This window comes from Notothenia rossii (genome assembly GCF_949606895.1).
Source record: "Notothenia rossii genome assembly, chromosome: 5".
NCBI classification, from domain to species: Eukaryota; Metazoa; Chordata; class Actinopteri; order Perciformes; family Nototheniidae; genus Notothenia; species Notothenia rossii.
Window position 1 is genome coordinate 7,832,583 of NC_136903.1, and position 16,813 is coordinate 7,849,395.

A 16,813-nucleotide genomic window follows, 5' to 3' on the forward strand; every position below is an offset into this window, starting at 1 on the left:
CATTTCATCATTATCTTGCACTATTCTTTATTTCTTTATTTTCATTGTGTTCACGTTGCATTGTTGGAGGAGTCTTGCATGGTGGCCGACCCGTGTAAACACGCATGTTTCGTCAAGTTGGTGAATGTTTTCTCTACGCTATGCACGTGTTGGTGAAGATGTTTCCTCATTTGCACGTGTTGTGGCACATTTGTGTTTTTATATTTGCATAGTTTTTGAAGGTGCAGCATGTTTCTGTGCTATTGTAGCGCGTTCGCACGGGTTGGCCACCATAGGCTTAACTCTTGACATGAGATCACCAAGAATAGGCTGTAGCTATTGTGCTTATGATTGAAAAGCCATTGAATCTTTGGACACTTAATAACATCTTCATCAAAAAATAAGAACATATATCAGTAAAACTGAGAAATGAATGGAACAGCTTCATGTAATAGGAAGACCAGCTGTAGATTTTTGAGTGTCAGGTTGTTCTTTCTGGTATTATATATAAATAAAGTGTTTTTGCACGATAAACAGGAAGCATAGCTTTGTTACATTTCATGCAGACGGTGTGTGACTTGCTGTCAGACACAATAGCTGCGGCTGGATTGCATCATCAGCTAATTGTGACCCAGGAGAGACCCTTCTCTGGCAGGCGAGAGAGAGGGGCAACCGCAGTGTGTGTGTGTGTGTGTGTGTGTGTGTGTGTGTGTGTGTGTGTGTGTGTGTGTGTGTGTGTGTGTGTGTGTATGTGTGTGTGTGTGTGTGTGTGTGTGTGTGTGTGTGGATGAAACCCACTGCCTCTGCTGATTCTCCCGCTGCTGCAATCACCTGCAATACTTTCAACGCCTCGCCACTCCTGCCGGTTGCCTGGAGACGGGGTCGCTAGGCCACAGAGCTAATGATACCGGGAGAGAGGATGAAGAGGAGGAGGAGGAGGAGGAAGATGGAGACAAAGATACAAAGAGAGGAGAGGGTTCAAAGAGGAGAAAGGGATGGGGAAGTGGCAGCAACAAGGGAGGAGAAAGTGGTGTAATATCCCTGTGAGTGGGAGTCATATGCTCAGTGACTTCTGATGGATGTTGCTGTAGTGCCTTTGAGCAACACGACAAGCAGCTAACTCTTAATAAAATCAGGATGTGTTTTTGAAACAGCAAAGAAAAACAGTTTGGTGTTCAGCTCACAGCTAATGTCAAAAGGTCAGCGTTTGAAAGCTTGAGGAACAAAGGCGCAGAAAATGTACACTCAGGGTTTGATACAAACAAATATTCAATGTCCACTGGCTTACAGACCTGGAAAAAGCTTGTAAAATAAGCCCCAAAAACACAGACATTGACTAAAGAAATGATCCCTGGAAGTATAATCTTACACCAAAATCACACATATATGTAAATCCTGAACTGAAACGTGTTCCTTTAGTTGGAATCAGGAGGGAAATCACTGGAACAAATTGATGTATCCTGATGAATACAAAAAATGTCTGCATGGGATATTTCTCTTGAATCATTATAGCTGTTCTTGTATCTTCAGTCTGGACTCTGGGCTGATTGCTCTGCTGAATGTCTGGTGAAATGCCCTTGGATGTTGGCGCTATTCCCAGTTTAATTAAAAAGGGATTTTAATTGATTGAAAACCGTTCCTTGAAAATGGTTTCCTCATTTCATACCAGAGCAGCCGTCCTCCGTTTAAATGCTCCAGTGAAACAGGTTTCATGATGATATCAAAACATAACCAAACTCTTTCCACATTAAAAAAATGAATATCTATTTTTTGAACCACTAACCTCAGTGAACCTTTGTTTGTCTTTGTGCAAGAGCAGCAGGAGATCAATTACATGCACAACACAGGGGGGCAGAAGACCCACCGCTGGGCCGACAGAGCAACAGTGTCAGCAATTGCTCACCTTTACACCATGCTTTGTGTTTGTGTGTGTGTGTGTGTGTGTGTGTGTGTGTGTGTGTGTGTTTGTGTGTGTGTGTGTGTGTGTGTGTGTGTGTGTGTGTGTGTGTGTGTGTGTGTGTGTGTGTGTGTGTGTGTGTGTTGCTAATTGATTTCATCCCTGTGGAAAGTCATTTCATCATCATTGGTGTTTTTTAACCCTTATCTTACGACAGCGTTACAGCAGTTAGTCTGCACGGAGACACAAAGCCTTCAGGGAAATTATAAGCTCCTGAGTGTGTGTGTGTGTGTGTGTGTGTGTGTGTGTGTGTGTGTGTGTGTGTGTGTGTGTGTGTGTGTGTGTGTGTGTGTGTGTTGGAGAGAGAGAGGAATATCATTGATGAGCGTACTCTTTATAGACATCCAGGATACATGTTACTGATGATTTAAAGGCATCAATGACTATATTTTTATGTTTTGAGAGTCATAGCAATGTTCAACCAATGCCACGCCCCATTTGTAATGCCCATACCTAAAAAGGTCTTTAATATACATCAAACAACCAGAAAAGGGAACAGTAACCCGAGTCTCACCACAGGTGGATGTCCCACACAGGTGTTTCCTTTCAGGTGTTTCAGGTGCACTGCAAACCTCCCGCTGAGTGGACTCTTTGAGTGTTGTGTAAACTGGTTTGCTTGACCTCGGTGAGGCTCAAAGTGCTGACTTCACGTGCTACTTTGTTATCACATGTCTTTATCAGAAGGTGCTGCGTTTCCACAGAATGTGTCCTTACAATAGTGCTGTCACAGCTGGTACGTGCGCAACTGCACACATTTCCTCATTAAAGAAAAAAACCCATTGAGGAATTTGACCCAGTGTGTTATTGACATGACCTCTGGGACCTGACTGTTTACTCAAAGCAGGAAGTAGCAGATGGGAAAGTAGTCCTTCTGTCTGTGTTGTTTCGAATAGAAAAGTAATCTCTTCTCTGTTTTCAAACATTTCAAAACGGAAGACAATGATACAGTGTAACACATTTTATTGGTTTGTCAAAGCACCCACTGACAGATTTACCACAGATGATTTTTGTGACATATTTCGGAGCGCATGATGTTACCATGAGAAGCTGAGTCACATGGGACAAAGTGTTTGTATCTTTCAAGTAAATATAACAATAAACATAGAAATCTCCACTCAGTGCTATTGACCATCAAACAGGAAAACACAAAACCAAACTTAATTATCAAAAACGTCAAATTAAATATTCGAACAATAAGACAAGAATCGTACCAGAACTTCATATTTCAACATCATGCTTAAACAAAACACTTTGTACTGTAAAACTCTGCTCTCTTACGATACCATCACCTACTTTAAGCGTCTAGATTCACCACTGTACTTGTTTTAAACATACAAAAACACAAACGGATAAAAGCAACTGTAAAAAATGAACAACAAGCTCCATAGGGCATAAATAGGTTACATTACTAGGTCAGTATATAAGGCATACAAAAACAACATTCCACACGTAAATGCTGAGCTTAATAAGAGAAAGTGTCAGTCAGTGCAACAGTCACAAAATGTAAAAAACCTTCTGAGGTAAAAGGTTGTTCAACTCGACACCGAACATTGAAGTTGGCCTCACATCAAGTTTTTCTAATTGGCCTAAAATCAAAATCACTGTTGCATTGCAACCAATCACAAGTTCTCATCCGAAAAGGAAATAAAACATTCAGTGTTCGGGACTTTATTTTATTTCAAGGCACCGTCCCGATACGCCCGCAGCTTCTCTCTGTGTTCCTGGGAGAAGCAGTGTCCGATGGCCTGCTCGGTTTCCTGGACCCTCCTCCTGAAGCGGTCCCGGTCTCGCACCATTTCCTCCCAGTGTCCTTTGCGAGACGCCTGGCGAGCAAACGGCCAGGTGCGCATGACGTGGACTTGGACCAGAGGAGAAAACCGCACCTGAAATCCAGAAGAAATGAAGATGAATATTGAATTAAGTCTGGTACATTTATTATGTTTCTTTAGGGATTGTAACGTGCTACTGATGAAGAGAAGGAGTATCCAAACCTCAGATAAATGTCACTCAGTAGGTGTTTTATAAACTCAGATCTTAGTTCAAAATAGGTCAAACCCAATTTGAACATACCCCTTAAATTACTCTGTAAAAACCACGTACTTTCCCCTCACTGACTGACTGACTGTTTACAGAGGCGTGTGATCAGTCAGACTGTGACTCGTTTCTCTGCCTCAGGCTCTATTTCCTGGCTCTGATGAAACAGTGTTCAATGTCAAAGTATTAAAAATAAACTTAACAACTTAACACTGAGTCCAATAACTCTCTGCTGACTCGCTGGAGTCACATGACTGGCTTAGTCATGACTACCAGCAGCGTTGCTAACCAACAACAAACAACAGCTCATTCAAACAGTGATCCCGGGCAGGGTTAACCCTTTTCTCACCACAAGAGGTTGCAAAAGTCAGCACTCCTTAGATAATCATGTACTCATTTTAAATAAAAGATCCCATTCTCCTCTGTATCTAATTCAGCCAATCAACTGGGAGGAGATCATAATGCTGTCCAACTAAAGGCAAAGTGAATTTCTAAGTAAAACTGCCCAAAACTATTTTTGACACTGGGTTTGTTTCTTCCAATTAAAGCTTTTCAGACTACGATGGAATAAAGTGGAATAGTTACATCTGTTTAACCTTGTCTTGTATCTAAGGCGATTTCAATACTCTGTTTAGACATAGTACACTAGTTTTACATCAAATATTGCAGGGGTTTTATTTATTACTTCATCTAATCCAGGCTGGCAGTTTATATTTAAATTGTTATTAGATATTGACCTTTTTCTGGGTGCTGCTGGTCGTGCTTTCCTCCTCCTCCGGCGGTGACTGAGGGGTTTGTCCGGGTTTCTTCCAGGGCACCACGGTCTTGTCTGGATGGGAGTGATGCTGTATCTTCCTCTCTGTTAGTGAGGGCTTGCTGGCTCTGGTTTTTGTAGGCGTTTTTTCACATTTATTTTTCTTTGTTGATTGATTTTTTGTGTGGTGGTGAACATCGAGGGGATGTGTATCTTCAAACTGCGGTGTTGTCGGGGAGCTCTGGAGGCAGGCCTGGAAGTTTAGAGGGTGGTACGGGTCGTCCTTTTGGCAAAGAGCTTTCCACAGCTGATCTTCTTCGTCGTCCTCTGAAGGAGGGGAGCTGCTCTCTTTCTCCTCAGTGTCTGTATCGGACCTGGAGGGGGGAGCAGGAGGGGAGGCCTGTGGTTTGGAGACTGCGCTGGTTGGAGGTGATTTGCTGCTGAGTGTGGACGCAGTGAAGCACATGGGGTTGTAGGGGTCATTGGGACTGCTGAAGAACTCCAAGAGTCTTTCGTTCTCCTCATCGATGCTGGGACTCGAACTGTCCGAGCTGGCCCAGCTGCTCCAACTGCTCTCGCTGTCAGAGCGGCTGACCCAGATGGCCTTGCTCACTGACACGTGGTCAGCTTCACTGTCCGTCGCTTTGCCTTTACTTCTGCCCATAGTTGTGTTGGTTGAGATGCTCGCAGAGAAAAAGAAGGGGTTGTAAGGATCACTAGATTTTGACAGAGACTCCCAAAGCGCTTTACTTTCCTCACTGTCAAATTCCACTACGTTCTGGTCTTCCTCGCTACTCCAGTGAAAAGTTCTCTCCTCTTCCGAAGTGTCCCGTTTGTGGACTTTCTCGCTACTTTTGTGGCAGCCGTCGTTGGAGCTGTCGCTGCTCGATACGAAGATCTTCCAGTCGCTGGGGAAGCCCATCGTCCAGCTGGATTGGTGTCCCAGGAAGATGCCCTCTTCTTTGCCCGTCACAAAATCGTCCACTAGTCCGCAGCACAGGTCGTCGGCGCGCAGGGTGGAGAGGAGGGCCTCGGCAGTGGATTTCCCGGCAAAGGAGTCGCCCACGTCAGCGCAGAAGTTGGAGAGCGGATTTGAACCTCCAACCATCACTCCGTTGTCTCCGTCAAACAGCGAGGAGAACAGGAAGGACTCCGTGGGGTTTGCGGCCGTGGTCATGTGCTGGATGTGTTGACCCGTCTCGTCTGTGATTCTAACGTGAACCTCAAACCTGAACATCTGGAAAACTGGAAAGAGAAAAACAGATTTAAATTAAAAAAATTGTAGAATTTGCATTCAGTTAAATTATGATCTCCTTAATGTTCATTACACTCACTCTAAAAACCCATGCTTCTGTGCTATGCATTTTTTTCAAACGGTCATTTGATTAAACTGAAAAATAAATTGTTTCTAAAAATCCACTTAGGAAAGGTCATCCGTCTTTAATTGTAGCAGGCATTTTAGAGTTAATGTTAATGCATATTTAATCTAACATTATACTTGCTTTTGAACTGTTCATTCTGACAAAAGAACAGTCACTAACAATTTAAAACATAACAATTACACTTTATAAAACTCACTATGTAGCACCACATGGAATTTAGAGGGAAAATTATAGCATGGTAAGGATAATAAAGTACAATCACTAAACTCCACTATATTAATAAGCTACAGTTTTTTGTATAAGCACTTAATCACGAAACAGTTTTACAAAGTGCTTAAACCAGGAACGTTTTGAGAAAAACATGGGAAGTAAAAACATTGGACGACTATTACTTCAAAGCTTTATTGTCATATCCACAGTAGCTATTCAATCTTTATTTCAGACTCAAGGTCCATATCATATACAAAAAGACAAGACACACATCAATAAATAAGTGTATGTATGGCAATGAAAGCCCCAGGCTCCTTTAACAATGCACAAATAAATATATACGAGACATATATATTTAAAAAAATTAAATAAGTTTTAACGTGCAAGAACAGAGTGAAAATAAAATTGAAAAAAAGTGCAATATTAGGTTGCAAGACCAATTTAATGGAACATGTCAAATAAAATACAATAAGCTAAATCTTGCAGAGTATATTGCAAGTGACCAAGTAAGTACAACACATGTAAAATAGAATAAGATAAAGAACAGAATTTCAAATTCAATATTGTACAGTGTAATAAATACTGTTTCATGTAGTAATAAATAAATACTTTATTCTCAACGGCTAAAATAGCCGTAGGTAGGAAGATTAGGACGTTAACACAAAATAGATAACTAGGCAAAACGCACCCTTCCTGTAACCTTATAAGGCATTATTTAGGGTTATTATGATTAAGTGTACTAATGATTAAGGGACGTCACATCTTTAACGGTACAAATATAGACTCAACGGTTTCTGGACTTTTTAAATGTACGTAAACAAGTCCCAACGGTTAACGTTCCAAACTACACTAATTGGAGTAATTAAAACGAATACAAAACTACACCCAGACTCAAAATGAACGTATTTTGTTATACTCTTTTCGTACCTGAAATGAAGGTGTAGTATATGACCTGAACCAGAAGTCGAAGCTGTTCCCAGAGCACGGTGAGCATTTGTTTAGTCCAGGGCAGAAGCGCCCTCCCCCCGCAGCCGAACCTCTCCATCGCTGTCCTTTCAGAACCCTTCTCGGAACCAACCGTCGTAGCCATTTTGACTTCTCCTTGTATCATGACGGTTGATGTTGACATAAAATCCTCACGTATTTTGGTACTCCTCGTCAAAAACCAAGAGATTTCGCGTAGTTGTCAGTGACAGGTATGCGTCGATATGCTGTCGCTTCATCTTCCGGCAAATATGTGCCATTTTTTTTGCTTTCCTTCGTCAAATACTCTCAGGTATTTTCTCCATGTTTTGTGTTGTCTTCGTTGTTGTAGTAGAGTTGAATGTCTACGGATTGCAACACCACTCAGTTTTATATATTCAACGTGACGTCAGGCGCAGTTGTGATTGGTCACCACGGCTCTCACTCCCGAAACCAACCGCACCTCACGTAACAAAGGTCCTCCCAAGCGTTACGTAAATTGACGCATGGAAATTACCCGTAGATTCCACCGTGATCAGGAAACCTCTTAAAGCATGTTATCAGCCTTCTGGGAAAACACTTTTTATAGTAAGTATGGTCTGAAAGTGAAAACTTGATTTGAAAGAGGAGTGTTTTTAAAAAAAACACACATGTGCAGTAAAAATATACTGGGAGGAGGATTTCGATTTTTGTTTAACTTTCCCCATAAGAAAATGTCTGCAAACATTTTTTATTTTTTTTACTTTTGTCATTACATAGTACTAGTAAAAAAACGGTTTCTCTGCATTTGACCCATCCTAGTGTTAGGAGCAGTGACTGGGTAAGGGTTTGTTAATTTACTAACAAATCTAATATCCATCTGCATCTCAATTTATAGCACATGTCCCTTCAATAGTGCTTTATTTGTCAGACAGTTTACAGCCATTTTGAGATGTTTATATTGCATTGTTTATACTCTTTCCCCCCTCATGTGCAATACTTTGTTTTACATGCTGCGACGAAAAAAAAAAAAAAATCAAGAGTATTTTATATACCGAGTAAAATCATAGATTGAAAATGTATTCAAACAAGTTCTGTGAAACAGTGACCAACAAAAGACAGGAGCAATTTCCAATTTAACTCTTTATTATCCAAAATGTGTAGCGTTTATGCCACCAGAGCAGAAGCTGTTGAGGACTCGCTGTAAACAGAAAGAAAACATACCATTAGAGGGAGCACTTCTCAAAATGGCTATCAGTTTATTTTTAACATGCATCTCATGAAGGGAGAAAAGGTACTACTGGTCTAAATATTGACAAACATCTGGTCAGGTGTATGTTTTTACCTTTTTTATTGTTATTATAAACAATGCCACTCCAGATAGTGAAGTATATAGGAACCTAAAACACTTAATCTACATTGCCTAATACATTATTGAACATTGTAGAAAACACAAATAAAATATCTAATCTGATTGTGTATCTGATTGTGTGAAGGGGACTGGCAGTAGTGGCACATGTAGCCAGTACTGTTAATTTACCTCCATTTTTTTTCTAGCACAAAAGAAATATCATTACTCTAAAAAGAGAAGAGCAGGACAATGAATTGTGCATCTTATCATGTTTAAACAGACCATGTGGACCATTTTGTAACAAGTCTAAGACATTATTGAGTTTACCATGTCATAACAAATATTTAATTGACTTTTCAAATCAAAAAGGAAAGCTTCCCAAAGCAGAAGCAATACATACTACTTCCAGTTGGGGGCCAGTACTCTCTTGGTCTTGTAGTAACGGGCCAGCCTGTGGATCCTGCTCTCGGTGAGAATCAGGCGGAACTTGGCATCCTTGTCCTGCAAGAAGAATAACAAAATGAGTGTGAAGTGCAACAAACATTTAAATGTACATACACCCAACTCGAGCTATAGAGCTGCCTATAGCAAGAGCACATTCACTGATGATGCAGGTTTCTTGTCTTATTCGTTAAGCACTATATGTTAAAGCCTAGTGCCGAGTGAATTGAATCACAATGTCAATTACATTTGAATGCAGTCAGAACAGCCTGCTTATGCAAGTTGTACACAACATTAATAGGCAGGTGTAGATTACAGATCAGAATATATTACAAGTTATTTTGTGGCCTGCTCACTCAGGGCGTCACTTGTATGCTAGAGATGTACATCCAAAGCACTTAGACGATGTTATATAGAGTGATAAAACACTTTAAGCCTCAAGGTAACAGCAGCAAAGTCCAACATATGCCACTGTAAAACCTGTCCTGGGCCTAGTTCTTGTTATACCTTTCTGTTCCTCTCCAGATGCTTCCTGATGGCCACAGCCTTCTTGATAAGGTGATAGAGATCCTCGGGCAGATCAGGGGCCAGACCTTTGGTCTTCAGGATCCTCAGAATCTTGTTTCCGGTGACGAAACGCACCTGGGCCACACCATGGGAATCCCTCAGAATAACACCTGGACAAGGTAAGAAACACGCTTTAAACTTAGACACCACCGTTTACTTAATGCTTTGTCAGACTTCTGAGAACAGATGGAATCACACAATTAGGCAAAAGCTAAACTTGGGAGGATCATCTGATTTCTCCATCTGAACTTAGACTACTTGTAATATTTTAGATAAAAAGCAAAAGGGAATGCCAACGTGTGTTGTGAAAAGAATTACAGATTATAACAATAAAGTGTAGCTGGTGCCTTGCTAAAATCAAATCAAACCTAAACAGATTAAAGTCCTGAGCAAGGTGAGATATCATATTTTCAGTTCAAACAGTGAGAAGTTCTTCAAAACAAATAACTGTAATGTAAAGCAGTACTTATATATGTATAGAGGGGACTGGCAGTAGTGGCACAAGTAGCCACTACTGTTAATTTACCTCTTTTTTCTCTAGCACAACAGAAATATCACTACTCTCAAAAAAGAGAGAGCAGGACAATGATTTGTGCATCTTTACATTCATATAAAGAACAGGAGTATCACAATGTAATGGATGTCCCGCAAGTCAGATGGTGATAAAAAGTCTCATACAAATATATATGTCATGTCTCGATTTGGGCAGATAGTTGCCCAACTTTCTCTGTACCCTTGATAAGTGATAATGTAAAGTTATACAGCAAAGGTGCATCTTGGTCCTCTAAAGATATATTAATTGCACAGCACACAGTAAAAAACACATGTTATCATTAGCTTTGTCAAATCTAATTGATTTTGACTATTGGGTGAAACTCACAAAATGTGCCCGGACAGGGCTTACACCATGGCCCGATTTCCCCAAATAAAAACGTGCTGACATTTTAAATAAAGGATTCTAATTGTTACACCCATGTGTACGGTTTCACGAGTGAGGATAACTGCAGCTTGCAGACCAAGTAACGTTAAAGTTGCCGGTCGGAAACTCGATCAAGCAATATGTGTTCATGTCTAGCAAGAGCATTTACAACAATATATAAATACATTTTCTAGAAGTCGAGTCTGATAGAAACTTACCAATCTGAGAGGGGGTCAGGCCCTTTTTGGCCAGCTTGAAGATCTGATCTTTGACATCATCAGATGTGAGTTTCAGCCACTGCGATAAATAATTAAATGATTTATAAATTGATCAAATCGGCTCAGAAACGTTAAGATCCTCCAATATAATTTCTGTATACTTACAGTGGGCACACTGCGCCTGTAAGGCAGAGCTGACTGGGACAAGCCCTTTCTGTAGGAGAGAAGGAGAAGCGACTAGTTAGACATGAAAGCAAACATTACAGGCATGAATAAAAGCGTTAAAGGACAACAACTCTAGTTTCTATGTGCACCTGGGGAGCTATTGAAGGGTGAGGGCTGTGCTAACGTTAGCTTTAAACTCGTGTCGGAGATAACTAGTCTAAATCTGGACGTCAAGTGCTTTTAATACAAGGGTTTAATTTATTCTTCAATTACATGAGGAAAATGTTCATTTGTGCTGTTAATGCGACTTATCTTACTGTCTAACTAAAGGCTAAAACAGCAACATCGTTGTTAGCTGGCTTTGCTGTTAGCTAATGCTAACATGCTAACAGCTAGCCGGAGAAGGATGTCGATGTGAGCGTGCGAAAATGTTAGTTATTTCTTCGTCTCAAAGCTGGATTAAAGAGCTCAATTTGCTCCTCGTACATCCATAACACGTTTACAAACTCTATCGTGCCGTAAAAATCGATCTGTAGACACAATATTCTCACTTTATATGATAAAAAGAGAGCTCACCCGGGAGCGTGCATGCGACCCATGATGGCGGTTGAGGAAGAGAGGCCGCACACGCGACAGAAGACGGTATTTTGCACTAGCGCCGGACGTGACGCAAGGACGCAGACAAAAGCTTTCTTGACGCATTCAAGAGTTAGAAATTGTTATTAACTACAAATACACAATAATAGCATAGAAATACATTGAAATACCGCAAGTAAAATAACAGGTAACTAATGTTTTGAAGGCAAATGTACAAAATAACAATATTGGCTTCTAAATGTAGTGGAGTACACGTGGAAATGTTACCGAAGTGTAGTACTAAAGTAAATCATCCTACAAAACATTCCACCACTGACTACAAGGTCATGTTATTATAGTCATAGCATATATAGCATCAACGAAAAAGATACATTTCAAAACAAAATCAGAACATCTTAAAACGTTTTAACTTCTCAGCCAAATGGCACATTCATAAAAGGAAAGTTAATTACAGTAAACCTTTATTTTAAGTTTGTATTAATGCCCAAGATAACACACAAACTAGTCAGCACACTAAAAACTCAAAATCCTTAACCCTTTAACTACCAGACCAAGAAAAAAGCTATGAAAAAAGTATTAGTTTGCATTTTTTTACCAAATGGGACATAAATAACCACAAACTATTTTTTTTTTTTGACTGAACACACAGTTTTGTTTTTATAAGCCTCTACCACCTGGTCGAGCTGGCCTTTTATGGTAAAAGTGCATTTTCAACAATCATCATACAGTAGGCTACAGTATGCATCAAACTCAAATAAAACACAAACTCAAATATGGAAAATGAGCAATATATACAACCAGATATATTCATAAAAGATAATAAATTATAATTGTAAAAAAGTAATGCTAAGTGTTTTTCATAGCAAAAAAAATACTTACTCATCTTACTGTATATGCTGAATTGGCCTAACAGGGAACCACTGGCCTAACAGAAAATGTCCATATCCTGTGTTGGCCTAACTTGCTCCTCTGTGCAACTTTGGGCTGAATGCCATGCATGAAAGGTGCTTTATAAATTATTATCACTCTTTCACTCTGAGACTCATAAGGCAGTACTAGATTTAGTAATATTACCATGAATCTAGCTATTTATTACCATACTTTATTGGAAAACATCTCTGAAACTCTGAAAAACTCATATTGCTAGTTTACCATAAAAGGCCAATTCGACCAATTGGTTGAGCATATTTAAAATAAAATAAAAATACATCCTTGTAAAAACTTTTTTTGTGCACCAAGTTATCTAATTAGGTTCAGTCAGTGCTCTGACACGAACATATGTAAAAAATGATATGGTTACATTACAAAAGTTGACCAAAAAGATTGATTTCTTCAGGAGTGATTTTTAGAATGCCAACTTTCTCAGTTGAAGCTAGCTGAAGGGCTTTCTGTTCGAACCACAGTGACATCTAGAGGTTGTTTTGTGCATAACATGTCAACCAAACGGTAGAGTTGGCTGAATCAGATGGAATTACACTTTTTTATTTTTTTTCCAACAAGATATCAAGACAGAAAATGTGCTCTACCAAATGGTGTCGCTGGCTGTTAAAGGGTTAAAGACTCTTAATATATGTGTAAATATTATGTAAATGTCTGATTTTATTTGTTATGATGTAATGTATGTATCCCCAATCTCTGGGTGTATAATGTTTATTTGTTATTGTACTGTTGAGCAAATGAAAACAACTCAAACTTATTTTCAAAAATAAACTAAGACATTGAATGTTGATCAAACTGCTCATTTTATATTGTCATGAAGTCATGCTGATTTTCTGATTTAAAAAAAAATAAATGTGTCACACATTTCAATGTAGATCAATTTGTATTTGCTCTGGTTGGATGCCATCAAATAGACCCCTGTATTCAATAAATGTCCCTCCCCAAAATGTGAAGATGTAAATAGTTCAGGTTACAGTAAATCCTGTTTAATCTTTGTAACAATTTGATTCTACAGTCAAAAAATAATAATGAGACACTGGAAAACATGGCTAGATACGTAAATATTGTGCAGAACTTTATACAACAAACAAACAAGGAGTCGCATGACATTTATTCCAAAAACATTTAATTTGCTTCAGGAAAGAGGGATTACAGTACACACTGATCCATTCGGGTTACAGGTCACCAATTAATAATAAATAACTGGCCATGTTAATACAAACTCTGCTTGCTTTCTTTGTACAGTCACTAAAAGAGTGGATCAAGTCACTAATATCATAGTGTGAGTGATGCTCTTAGATCATAGTTGTCTTGAATATCTCATTATTTCAGATACATTTCATTTCATTATTAAACATTAATAACAACTTTAGATTTATAGTTAGCGAGAGGAAGCAGCTAATTCTCAGAAACTTGTTCCCTTTTTGTGAAGATGTTTTAAGTTAAAGTTGCCTTTTCAGCAATGATCTGAGAAAGGTTTGCTCGAAATGTCCTCAAAGTTCAGAGTGTTCTTTAACTTAAATGTCCTATAAACGTGGATCTGGACTTCACTGGCAGTTATAAACAAGTTACCCAGTTACTTTTAATGGCGTCATTACACCACAGTGTGGTATTGCAGCCTCAGACTGCCTCCTGTCCAGACTCCAGTTTGAACTCAGTCCCTAAATTGCTTTTTGAAAAATCTGAATTATGGTTTCGAGCCACCTGAAGGAAACACAGAACTGACTTTTGATCAGCGTCATCAAGCAACCATTGTGTCTTCATCCAGAGCGTGATCCAAAGCTTATGAAACAAATTCCCCTTTTGGTGTGTTGTGTGAAAATAGTCAAGTAAGAACACGAGAGAAAGACCTGGTAGTGTGCGTTTAGTGGAAGCCCACTCTTACAAAAACCTTCAGACCTGCTCTGGCAGAACTACTGCTATAACTTTTAATAAGGACACATTTCATTGTAATTAAAATATATTTAGCAATAAGGCCAAGTTGAGCATTAAAAAGGGATTGTGAGCACAAACGAAGGCACCCTGTTCCTCCTCGGAGAGTGGTTTGATTCGCCGTCCTTCTCGTTACTCTTGGCACTTTCGTGGGGAATCATAAGGTCACTGTTGATTTCCTGGAATCTGATGTGTTGGACTACTCTACCCAGAAGTGTCTGCTGCAAAGCAGGAAACCCTGACGCCTCCTATTTGTCTATGTAGAAAATTAACAAGGAAAATGTAAAAATGAGCCCCCTTTCTATTCCTTAAAAAATAAACGTGTCAATCTATATATACTCTTCTGAAAGTAAGCCATTTTGGTCCTCTAATATCAAAATGTACAAAACATTACAGCTCTTTGTTATAGCTTAGGAAAAAGAGAGACACAATAAGTGAAGATTGTTTGTCACAGAAACAATCTTGTTTAGTTAAAGATGGGAAGAGAGGAGAGCAGGCTCCACTTTGAGGGTTTGTGAAACGGTCGCCTTCTTAGGGTGCGTCGGGTGGAGTCTGCATTCATGTCATATGGGAATAACCACTACAGGAACATCATCATTATCATAAGCAATAACTTGGTGGGAGCCACCTTGATGACATTCTTTAGAACCAGGTTGTGACTGATCAGTATGTACACAGTGATGCATGGTTTTAAGAAACAAGCGCGCTGTAGCCTGCCATGATGTATTAACAAACAGTCCATTTGGTTTGTTAGGTTTAAAACAAATATCACCGCTTATACCTTAAATCTGATTATGTCAGAAAAATAGTATCACCATCCACCAAGTAGTATTTTCATGAACCATTAAATACAGTGACTAGTATTTTCAGGTAAGGCTGCATCTGGCGCCGTTCCCATATGAAGTGAATGCAGTTGTTTTTTCTCCTGCAGACACAGAGTCGTTCCCCGCTCCGGCGCAGGCAGGTTTCAGAAGTACGGGACGGCCGTGAGTTTGTACCACTTGACCGTCTCCTTGCTGAGGTCAAAGTCTTTGAGTCTGAGCGTGATGCCGCCCAGGAAGTAGTTCTCTCGCAACGACTCGGCACTCAGCACGCTCAGCTGGAGCTCCCGCAGACCCAGGCTCTCCTTGCTGTAGCCGCTGTACACCAACTGTGGAGGAAGAGGAGGGGGAAGTGAGTACAGTGTCCTGATAGACATGGAGTTCTTATTTGGGTTAACGTTGGTTAAACCGTACACCCCAGCACGTGCACTGCGCTCTGCATCAGCCAAACAGCTCGCTGCACCCGCACTGCGAGGGGGACCCAAGTTCCCATCAGCAAAAACACGTGGGTTTGCTATCCTGGCTCCAAAATGGTGGAATGAGCTCCCCATTGAAATCAGGACAGCAGAAAGCTTACACATCTTCTTCAGACTTAAAACTCATCTCTTTGGACTCCACTTCGAGCGATAGAATTACTAACAAAGCACTTATATACTAATAAAGGACTGGCTTATCTAAAGCCAGTTGAGTAGCACTTCAAATGTGTTGTCTCTATGAAACCTGATGTACTTATATGATTCTGTTTTCTTCAAGTTTGTATCTTGTTGGTCAAATGCACTTATTGTAAGTCGCTTTGGATAAAAGCCTCAGCTAAATGCAAAAGGTAATGTAACGTTGGCAATTCAGACCAGCAGGATGGAATAATATCTAATGAAGCTCAGTGTAAGTTCAACCAGGAAGACCGTCTTTAATCTTCATTTACTATTCCCACGTAACTAACTACTCTCTCTCCTCTCAATAAGTGGTCGGGGGCGTCACTCTCCAGCTTAACCAATCACTTCGCTCTATTCCCAAGAGCCTATCATAGCGCTCTGCCAAACCTTTTAAGTCTGCTCTCCCCCCTCTGACAGCTGGGGGGAGAGCATTACAATTCATACTTTTTTTAAAGAAGTGGCAGGTAAATACATTTTCCTCTCCCTGCTCCTTTCCACCATGCTCTATATAAAAAAAAAAATCTGTATACAGTAAGTGTACATGTTTTGTTTTAAAATAACTGCCATGAGTGGAATACATAAATAATATATTCATTAATGGGAAATAAATGATTTTTTTAATTTTTAAAAATATGTTGTAGTTGAACTTGTAGTTTGAAATTATGTTTCTAAGAGCTAGTGTTTGGAAGTTAAAAAAAAAGAATTGCGTCTTAACACATCAAGATAGTGTTATAATTGACCTTCACCCTGTAGTCAGTTTTATAGAATAAAGCTCAAACGTTTTATAATGTAACTCAATGCATCCTCCGAGAACAGAATCTACTTATCAAAAGAAAGATCTCCCTGCATTATGCTTACATTTATAAAAACAAAACCATGGTTCTTGAGTTTAGGAATATAACATCAAGTATAAAAATGCAGGCAAAATGTATTTGAGTATTTCCGAACCATC

General features: G+C 39.7%; 3 protein-coding genes across 3 annotated transcripts in view; all 3 read right to left on the reverse strand.

Annotated features, from left to right (window-relative positions):
* Positions 1–2,879: 2,879 nt before the first annotated feature.
* On the reverse strand, positions 2,880–7,657 carry LOC307039396 (uncharacterized protein). The gene is made up of 3 exons (XM_079681426.1): positions 7,244–7,657; positions 4,708–5,969; positions 2,880–3,819 (listed from the first exon to the last, which is right to left on the reverse strand). The coding sequence occupies exons 1-3, from the start codon at positions 7,443–7,445 to the stop codon at positions 3,610–3,612; spliced, it is 1,674 nt and encodes a 557-aa protein (XP_079537552.1). The 5' UTR covers positions 7,446–7,657; the 3' UTR covers positions 2,880–3,609.
* A 729-nt stretch (positions 7,658–8,386) lies between these two features.
* Positions 8,387–11,604, reverse strand: rps13 (ribosomal protein S13). Its single transcript, XM_079681916.1, has 6 exons — positions 11,496–11,604; positions 10,920–10,968; positions 10,755–10,833; positions 9,558–9,727; positions 9,010–9,110; positions 8,387–8,459 (listed from the first exon to the last, which is right to left on the reverse strand). The coding sequence occupies exons 1-6, from the start codon at positions 11,516–11,518 to the stop codon at positions 8,426–8,428; spliced, it is 456 nt and encodes a 151-aa protein (XP_079538042.1). The 5' UTR covers positions 11,519–11,604; the 3' UTR covers positions 8,387–8,425.
* Positions 11,605–15,354: 3,750 nt separating this feature from the next.
* pik3c2a (phosphatidylinositol-4-phosphate 3-kinase, catalytic subunit type 2 alpha) overlaps positions 15,355–16,813 on the reverse strand; it is a gene marked incomplete at its 3' end in the record, with an annotated part of 56,583 nt that continues 55,124 nt past the window's right edge. Inside the window, exon 27 of the mRNA XM_079684585.1 lies at positions 15,355–15,574. Coding sequence (XP_079540711.1) covers positions 15,355–15,574 — 220 coding nt within the window. The remainder of the gene's footprint in view (positions 15,575–16,813) is intronic.

Bases quoted from the DNA above. Each gene is read 5' to 3' on its own strand.
- LOC307039396 (XM_079681426.1), bottom strand. From the start codon at position 7,445: ATGTCAACATCAACCGTCATGATACAAGGAGAAGTCAAAATGGCTACG. The intron at 5,970-7,243 runs GTACGAAAAGAG...TTCTCTTTCCAG, and splicing joins ATACTACACCTTCATTTCAG to TTTTCCAGATGTTCAGGTTT. The intron at 3,820-4,707 runs GTCAATATCTAA...TCTGGATTTCAG, and splicing joins CCAGCAGCACCCAGAAAAAG to GTGCGGTTTTCTCCTCTGGT.
- rps13 (XM_079681916.1), bottom strand. From the start codon at position 11,518: ATGGGTCGCATGCACGCTCCCGG. The intron at 10,969-11,495 runs GTGAGCTCTCTT...TCTCTCCTACAG, and splicing joins GGTCGCATGCACGCTCCCGG to AAAGGGCTTGTCCCAGTCAG. The intron at 9,728-10,754 runs GTAAGTTTCTAT...TACCTTGTCCAG, and splicing joins CCTGACCCCCTCTCAGATTG to GTGTTATTCTGAGGGATTCC.